General features: G+C 41.0%; 1 protein-coding gene across 1 annotated transcript; it reads left to right on the top strand.

The window, feature by feature from the left end:
• The first annotated feature begins 618 nt into the window (after positions 1–618).
• zfp36l1a (zinc finger protein 36, C3H type-like 1a) lies at positions 619–6,120 on the top strand. Its single transcript, XM_079459058.1, has 2 exons — positions 619–818; positions 2,015–6,120. The coding sequence occupies exons 1-2, from the start codon at positions 762–764 to the stop codon at positions 3,080–3,082; spliced, it is 1,125 nt and encodes a 374-aa protein (XP_079315184.1). The 5' UTR covers positions 619–761; the 3' UTR covers positions 3,083–6,120.
• Positions 6,121–9,710: the final 3,590 nt, after the last annotated feature.

A 9,710-nucleotide genomic window follows, 5' to 3' on the forward strand; every position in this document is an offset into this window, starting at 1 on the left:
GCTCCTCGTGTGGTTTTATTTTACTAGGAAAGGGTTAAATCTCACCGGAAAGTCCCACAGATCACGTTTAGTGCATTAAACGTATACATTAACTAAGCCGGTGTGCAAACATATGTGAGCAAATAACGCGGTTAGTATCAAGTAGAACAAGGGCGTTGCGTCGTTCTCAATTAAAAATGATTTGCAATGTGAAGGAATGAGGGACCATAATCGCTTGACTTCTTATTTAAGTTCCCTACAAAATAAAAATGAACAGATCTAGTGCGGCAGTTCCATTACACTTTGGCCAACTGTTGCACCCCTCCTAAATTCAACGCGTTAAAAAGATAGAAAAAAGCGTCTAGATCTAGAAGAAACAAATGAGCATCGTGGCTCCGACGCGTGTAAACCAAACATGGCTGATACGAAGTCTTGCCATTCATACACAACAAAGCCAAAACAATTAAACACGAGCTTCCTTTGTTATTGTTCCGCAGCTGCCTGCACAAGACATATAACAAACTCATAAACTGCGTTTAACTTCGAAGAAAAAGAAGAGCAAAACTTAGCAAGAAGTGATTCGGCGGAGAGAGAAACGCCCCGCGCATCGATGCTCCGTGGCCCCTCCTGCGTGTGTGTTATAAAGGAAACGCAGCGCTGCGGAGCAGGACAGAGGGGGTTCTCCATTAGGGCAACTAAAGTTTACACAAGCAGAACCCAGCTTGTTACCATCTAAAACAAACGATTTCTTTCGCTAAGTTTGATTTGCATCCGATTGGAAGATGACCACGGCCGTGCTGTCGCCTTTCTTCGACTTTAGCGAAGTGATCAACAACAAGGTAATGGCAAAAGTTTCAACCGGATCAGTTCGTCTTCCGGAATGTGTACGATGATACTTTATTTGCCGCTCTAAATGGCATTTACAATCGTATTAGGAACAAAGACTACACTGCTTTTGCTTCTTTTTATGGCGAATGTGTATTTTAGCGGAATAGCTTTCGCTGAAATGCAGCACTTGTTTAATGCTCAAGTACTGTTTGCGGCCATGCATCCAGCGAAAACCCCTGCTTGGCTTGTTCCTATGAAACCATGGATGTGATTTCACAACAGCCGTGTTTGCTTCACCCGTTCATCGGTTGAAATTGAAACGACAACCGGTTTCACCGCCTCAACCGTATAGAAAAAAAGTTTGGGCGTAAAACGAATGTCAGATCGATTTATAGGTTCATCTCGTGATTTCATTGTTAACTTTGACTTCTAGGAGTGCCCTTAAATCTGTCATTCAAGATGGTGAGCTTTTCTAAAACACGAGTTTATGTCTTCACTGGTTAATCCATAACTGAAGGCTGAACATTATTTGTCAGAAGTTAATGAGTTCTTGTTGTGTTCTGCTCTCTGGCCATTTATCTGGAAACGGCTTTCTTGATTCATAATCTCTTTGAATGGACAATGTTTACTAAAATCGTCCTGCTGCGTGTAGACATGTCTGTGTGTTTTTAGCTAAACAACAGAAAAAAACCAAATAACTGTTTACAAATAGATTGAAGTGCTTACAATTTGATCAGTGCACTCACTGTCTATTCTATCAATGTTTGGCCCTTATTGATCAATCATTGTTCTGTTTATCTTCATGTCTATGTAGGTTACAGCTATAAATCTATGTATGATTATGTTTTTTTTCACATGCAACAAATGATTTTCTTATGGACAATTGTAGATGTGCAGAAGCAATGTTGTTTTTAAAGTGGTCGGATTTTGTTGTTACTTCTAATACTCTCCCAGACCGAGTGTTGTTGGGTTCACCCATGTCTGACATGCACAATAGTGCAGCATTCCCTTAGTGGCATTGGGCCAAACTAGCTGCTGTATAGGCCTGTGTTTACTGATGGGTTTAACTTGAAGTATGTGCTGTACAAACGCATGCAAACAGGGTTCTGCCTTCGTCCCATATGTAATAAAAGGATCGATTGTGTGACATTGAAAAATGAGTTAAACTTTCCTAATTTTCTTCTTCTGTTTGTCTTTTTCTTTGTAGAACAAAATGCTGAACTACAATAATAACATCCTCAGTACTCCACACCCTGTTTCTGTCCCTTGCACCGGGCCAAGTCTGTCCATCTCCAACCCCACTCGGAGCCTGCTGGACAGGAAGGCGGTAGGGACACCATCCACAGGTGGGGTCTATCAGCGCCGGCACTCAGTCACTTCGGCTAGCACCAAACTCAACCAAAACCAGTTCTTGAACATTGCAAAAGTAGATCCATCCCTGCTCGGTTCAGGGATGGCATTCACCGGCAGCAGCAACAAAGAGAACCGTATGCGAGACCGCTCTTTCTCCGAGACAGGGGATCGCCTGCTGCAGAAGTGTTCGGGCCCTGGAGGCCCCAACAGTCAGGTGAACTCAAGTCGCTACAAGACAGAGTTATGCAGACCCTTTGAGGAGAACGGCACTTGCAAGTATGGCGACAAGTGTCAGTTTGCCCATGGTATTCACGAGCTGCGCAGCCTCAGCCGCCATCCCAAGTACAAGACGGAGCTTTGCCGCACATTCCACACCATCGGGTTCTGCCCCTATGGACCGAGATGCCACTTCATCCACAACGCGGAGGAGCGCCGCGGACCTCCGCCGACCCCATCCCCCCTTTCCGCCTCCAATAAGATGGAGAGGCCACGGCTGCAACACAGCTACAGCTTTGCCGGGTTCCCCAGCTCTGGAGGCTTAAGGGACAGCCCCACCTCCGTCACCCCTCCACCCATGTTTTCCCCCGACGAGTTGCCCGAGTGGCCTAGCAGTAACCCCTTCACGTATTCCAGCCAGGAGCTGGCCAACCTCTTCAGCCCAAGCCTGGGCAGTGCACCTTTATCTTGCTCTGACCCTTCCAACCAGGCACCGTCCTCACCGACCACAACGCCTTACTACTTCAGAGCCATGTCAGAATCTCCCCAGCTGTTTGAATCTCCTTCCAGCCAGCCTGACTCGCTTTCTGACCAAGAGGGCTACCAGAGCAGCTCGGGTGGAAGTTTGAGCGGGTCGGAATCGCCCGTCCTCGACACCACCCGCCGACTGCCCATCTTCAGCAGGCTTTCCATCTCCGACGACTAAAGCACACTGAGCCAGACCCCCATTCCCCTTTTCCACTGCGTGCAGCAGTCTTTGGCAGAGAGGATGAGATGCTAGCACTCCCTCTATCTGCCACCATTTCTCGGGCCTTCTAGATGCCGTAGACTTTCCTCCTTGTATCGCCTGTGTCTCAATGCAGTGAATTAAGGGATCTTTCTCTTTTTGAATACTCGTTTTAACCAGAACAAGCTAAAACTCTCTCAGCCTCGACACTGTTCTGTTTTCCGGGGCCTCGTCCTCCTGTTATGTTCTTGGTGTGATCGTGCCAAACACGCAGAGAAGGAAGTGGATTAGCGACGTGCTAATCGCGAGAGGTATGAGACTGTTGTGCCAGGTGCTACCGCCGCAGTCGAGCGTAGCAGAGCCAGCGGCACAGTTAGAGGAGAGATCTGCGCCCTTCACGAATTGCCACCTTTCTTAAGGACGCTCTTTCATAACTAACTAAAGTTCAAAAGTGTCATGCTTAGACTTTTCACAACTGTCTTTCTAGACCGGCTTAAAGAGTGAAATGAATGGTGAAAAAGAGAAGACACATGCCTGGGGTTGAGTGTCGGGGTGAATGGACCACTGTTTATTTTTATCTTTCGTTCCTTGTGGCCTGATTATGTAGCTCTTGTTTTGAGTGTGTGCCCTCCCTGCCTTGAACTGCAGATACATCAGTCTGCAGGAAGGACTTTCTCAAAAGGGTTTAATGAGAACGGAGTTCTGGAATATTTCAGGCATGTATTCATTTTTCAATTGGGTGCTACATGCTCCACGTCTCTCAAAGCCAGCAGAAAACCCTGAGATGGGACATCGCCACTCAAAACTGAACAATTCCTTAATTTTTGTTGTTGTTGTGTGTGTCATTGCCCCGTTTCCCATTGCTGGTTAGTTAACGTTTGCTGGGAATTATTAAACCTTTGAGACAAACTCTTTTTTTCTGCCCACCTCAAAATGCTGCCTCCCCCTCAGGCCAATCGGCGAGCAGAGGGGGAATTCCATCATTCCCAGGATGCAGTTCCACCTCCTGCAGCATCACTTTAGCAAGCTTTTTCTGTAGATTCTGCTCGCAGGAGCACTTTGTAATTTCATCACATCTATCCACCTGTTGGTTTTGATTTTTTTTATTATGGTCATTGTTTATTATTATTATTATTATGGTTATATTATTGTTTGAAAACTTTTTGAGAACAAAAGGTTTCGCTTGTCACTGCTTATTTAACTTATCAAAAACATATTTATTGGTGATCATATGCATTTTTTGTTAATTTTGTTTGTATTTATCTCGATAATGAAACGATAGAATATATTTTCTTTTATGTTAAATTATGATCTTCTGTATTAATCTTAAGATTGTGAAGACTTGTCAGCTTTCTTTTTTCCACAGTTTAATATATTGTACTACAATGACTTTTGTTGGCAACTACACTTAAAGAAACTTAATTTAAAGCAAAAACAAACAAAAAAATCCTCTGCATTTTTGATTTATTTATTTGTAGATTTATTGTCATTCCCTTTTCCAAATATTTGACTGCAAAATCAGTACTACTATACAATCTTTAACAATTAAACTCACAAAAAGCATCAATACAGTTGTTATTTAAAAAAAACTTCAGCTCACCTCAATACTTTTTTCCTTGTAACTTGAGGCAAGTCCAGTCCCTACTGAAAGCTGTTCTCAAGTCAACCAGTTGCATTTTTGAAATATTTATGTAGCATTTAAAGGCTGATAAAAAAATTATGCCACAAGAAGTTTTGTTTTAGATAAATTTGAGTTAATCTGAGATACAGGGAGTTTCGTGGCCTTAACTTTAGCACCACATTTTACAAACCGCCATGAAGTGCATTTTATTGTTTTGATTTGTTTGTTACAAAGTTTAAGGTTTGATGTTGCAGGTAATAAACCGCCAGTGTTAAAGCAGTTTTTCAGTTATGGTGATGAATTGCAGGCAATAATTGTGAAGTTCTGCTGTTTGGATTGAAGAGCTTCCAGTCTACATGTAAAGTGCCTCTTTTACACATTCCATGAGCAAATGTTCTTTGCCTTAAAAAGCTGCAATGCTTTTTTATTTTTAAATGACTTGCTTGTATCCTTAGTGGTGGAAGCAAAGCTTGTCTAAGTTGGTAAGACAAAAAGAAAGTATCTATAGAGTTGAATGTATTTTTTTTATAAACTGCTATTGCTGTTCACTACAGTAATTTCTATGCGTTTATATAAGGTTGATCTCTTTTGTAATGACTGATTGCAGTTAAAACCAATAAAAAAAACAATATTTTTGAAAATAATCTATTTGGAGTGTCATTTCATGCAGTGTTCGGGACAAAAGCATGTTGTTAAATGCTATTCAAATTGAAAGTCCAATAACGTTAATAAAAGTATACACATTGCAATAATTCAGAGAAGTAAATATTTGGCAAATAATGCTACGAATGTGGCCCGAGAAAGACTTTCATTTAAACTCTGATACTGAATTATAGAGAGACTGACTGACCACTGAGGAGAAAAGAGCACAAATGTATTATTTGGTTAAGACCGCAATTTTTTACAGAAAACCAATACTAAACCACTATGGCTTTCTCAATCTGGCAAATGTTTCTGGATATTATCAAGGGTTTTGACCCATGGCTGACTTTGTGATGAGGGCGTTCCTGCGACGAGTGTGGTCATTGGCAGTTTACAGAAGGTTTGATAGGGTACTGACCCGACTGGTCAAACTCCAGTGTCTCTGATTACATAGTGGATGATGAGAAATCTGCTTCCCTGGTTTCTGATGAAGTCAAGGAGAGACGGCAAAGTGCGTCATCAAATATCAGTTAGTCTGTCTGTTATGTGAATTTGTTTAAATTCAATTATCATTTTGACACGTACAGTTACCGTCACACTGGGTGTCAAAGGAGATGGAATTTCAAATGTATTAAATTCTATTGTTATGCAGAACACAACATTTGTAACCAAACAGTTCTGGGGCACCATTGAGTCCCACATTCTTCAAAATGTCTTTTGTGTTCAACAGAACAAATAAATGTATACAGGTTTGAAACAACTTGAGGTTGAGTAAATGATGACACAATTTGTATTTTTGGTTGAACTATCTCTTTAAAATTATTCGATAAGCTTGCAAAATGTACAACCAAGTGACATTGTTCAAAAAGCCTAACTTTTTGCAAGAAATAATCAAACAGATGGAATGCACACACTACACACTATACATACTGTATATATAGCACTAAAAGTGGTTATGACTCATAATCATAGTGGAACCTATTTAAGTGCTATATAGAATCATATCTTGGTGCCTCCGTGGTTCTTTGGGACGACTGAGGTGCTATATAGTAGAACCATACGGGGCTTAGCTGGTTCTTCATAAGGAAGCGTTGCTGAATGGTTCTTCAGCGGTTCTATATAACACCCAAGGCATCCAAAAGAACCGCTGAAGGACCACTGAAGCACCACGTTATGGTTATATGTAGTTTTCTTGGAGCGTATTTATGTAGATGTACTGTTTACAATTACGAAAAGAAAGGATAGGGACGCCTTATGGTTGTTAAATATGCAAATACATACAGTATATAGTTGAATAAAAAAAACACCTGTGATTTTGCTGCACCTGTGCTCATACATCAATTAAATGTACTTCAAAATGAACTCAAACTGAAGTTCACTCACTTGACAAAATGCACAATTGATTGTTTGTATACTGTTTAGATTGATATTTTGTACTCTATTCATTTAAGTATAGCACAGGTGTCCAAATACCTCTTAGGGTTCTGTTCATACTGCCACCCAACTCTAAGATATGATATTCAATATAACAATAACACAGATCTCTAATATGTTCCGTGTTGCTCTATTTCCATTGTACAGGTGATGGAAAGAACTTTGCTCCATTTGCGTGGTATGTTGTGTCAGGTATACCTATATAAAGAAACCCTCAACCTCTTAGGCATTTCTCCACTGCGCTCATAGTCTCCACCCTTCTGTGCTAGGCCACATCCTGCAACAGTGTAAAATGTGCTTGTAAACATATAGGTGCACGACACATTCTCGTCATAAACAGGAAGCAGGTCTTTGTTTCGTATCACGGTTGTAGTGCGCGGAGAGTGATTGAGGGCACAACCCGGAAAGCTTCGTATGTCGCTTTCTATGCGGCTGCTGGTAACCTGCAAGTGACAAATTGAACCCGTGTATCGGTATTGAGCAACTGAGCAAGTAGCTAGACTTTCGAATCAGGATTTTAGCAGAGCAAATAGACAAAAATATGCTAATTCTGCTTTTTCTGTATCACTAGCCACAGCTGAGCATTTGTTTGTGCGTGTATCTGTGTATGTGCTGTATGTGTAAGCTCAAGTGGAAGGCCAGGGTCAGTGATAACACCAATCAACCGACTTGTTTTCTGTGGCACTAGGGCTCTATGAAGCGATATTGTACTTGCAGACATGCAGTTCATTAATAAACTAGAATTTTACCGAAACAATGGGGAAACATACGTTTATTACCCCCGTATTACTGTTAAGCTGAGAAATAACAAGCTGGTTGTGTCATAGATTAATTTCCATAGCCCTGTAGGCACATAACCGGTTTCAGGTTATAACAAAAAAATATCTCGAGTTTCAGTCTTGACTAAATATAACTATTTAAATGAAGTTGCAACACTGTATAGGAAAATATATACTTGTAGAGTATTCATTTATAAAAACAGATAACTCATCTTTGTTCGTGCATTCAAATCATATCAGTCAAACTGCAGTTGGGTTGTTTGAATAAAAACATGATTTTTTAATCTCTGCAAATAAACTCTTCGTTTAAAACATGGCAATGACCTTAGCAACCACATACCAAACATTTTTATATGTCAAATCTAAAAGAACTAAATCAAGCATATCAGCTCAGATAAGATAAATGCAAAGTATTGATCCGTCACCTTCATGTGAGTAATGCTTCAGTGATCAATTTAAAATTCAGTCACCTAATTATTACTTTTTTAATGCAAATTCAGAACCTCCACGATGACGTTTTTCTCCCTGGCGGTTCAGTTCTAAACTCTAGACATGAATATTAACCTTGGCCCCCTGGCTGTTCCCATAATCAATCACATGGTTTCTTCTATCTCTGCAATCTTTGACATACATGCAAGTCAGCACAGTACAACAACAAATTTTAGGAACATTTACCTCTTTTACACAAAGCAATGTAATCCAATATACAGTAAATGTTTTCAGTAATATTCAAACCTCTGCATTGCCAGCATCACACTTTACCTTTGAGCTACAGGAAGGCACGAAAGTAAGAGAAGAGTTGGAAAAGTGTGCGGTTTTGGAAACGCTCCAAGCTGAGGGTGAAGGAAAGTGTGGTTGTGAATGCAACCAAACATTGAGGTTATATTTGCAGCACTGGCTGCTAAAACAGCACAATGTACCGTAAAAAACAGATCAATATGAGATGGTGTGAATGGAGAGAGATGAAGCCTTCTCACATCTCTAATGTTTACTGTGCATGCTGTATGGGCTGGGCTGTAGGACTTTGAAAGCTTCTGGTGTAGATGAATAGATGGAGAGACTTAACTCTCTGCTATGTAAATAGTGCATCTAATCACTGCCTGGCTGAAAAAAAGACATTGGATGTCTTGATGGTTGATATGAGAAGCTAGAACGGCAGCAATACGTGAGCTCAGAACCTTGAGACGAGTACCTTGAGAATCTCTATATCTTAACACCTTCACTTCAACGTTTGAAAATGCTGACAGAAGTTGTTCACATACAGTGAGGGGGCAGTGTTTGATGTTGCTTTTGACATTTTGGTACTTTGAGTGTATACGACTGACGCACAATCTCTCGCTATAAACCACATTTCTTTGATGTTCTTCCTGTATTTTGCTGCACCTGTTAAGCAACACTGGGCCTTAAATATTTTTCACGATTTCTTACCCTGATAACACATTCGACTGCTTTCAATGTTGCTTCCACAACTGCTGGTTGAAAGCAGAGAACATTTAGCTGCATGTTTTAGGTGTGAAGTGGTGTTCACACTGGCCACGACTTACGATTGAGGAATCAGAGGTTGACGTTTGGAGACAAAAAGAGCAGAGAGATATGGGTTGAGTAAAAACATCTAATAGGAACCAACAACACAGTGACTTCAGTTATTCAATCACTATCAGTGTGAACATACCTTAACAGGAGACAGACACAGGTTGACGTGGTGGTAAAGGCCAAACTCTGAGCGGTGGGTGGACGGAAACCTGGGCTATTTGTGTGCACGTGTGGGTGAAGATGAAGGTGATGGAACGAGTGGGAACAGTTAGACCCACTTGCCAGTCCAAATGTGAAACTGAATATGACCAGCATGGCATCGCCAACACATTCCAGCGATACATCTGTGAAATGAGATACAAAGAGAGCAAGTCATTTGAATTTCATACAGGACAAAGATCCTAGACAATAACGTGTGCAAAATGTTTTTTCTTTCACTAGCGTCTGTCAAGTTTTCTTTTTCCTGAGGGCTAAGAAGGCATTCAACAAACATTCAGGCTCCAACATGTCAGAGAGGAGCTCGGTTGGCCAATGAGCTGATTATCTTCTGGATTACCCATAAGTAAATGCCTAAGGGGAATATTGCTCTTGCTTCTTT

This window comes from Barbatula barbatula, assembly GCF_947034865.1.
Source record: "Barbatula barbatula genome assembly, chromosome: 6".
Lineage (NCBI taxonomy): Eukaryota > Metazoa > Chordata > Actinopteri > Cypriniformes > Nemacheilidae > Barbatula > Barbatula barbatula.

What these genes read in the sequence shown, in the direction of transcription:
- zfp36l1a (XM_079459058.1), top strand. Translation starts at nt 762, where the DNA reads ATGACCACGGCCGTGCTGTCGCCTTTCTTCGACTTTAGCGAAGTGATC. An exon ending in GCGAAGTGATCAACAACAAG is followed by an intron (nt 819 to 2,014) that starts GTAATGGCAAAA and finishes TTTTCTTTGTAG; the next exon opens with AACAAAATGCTGAACTACAA.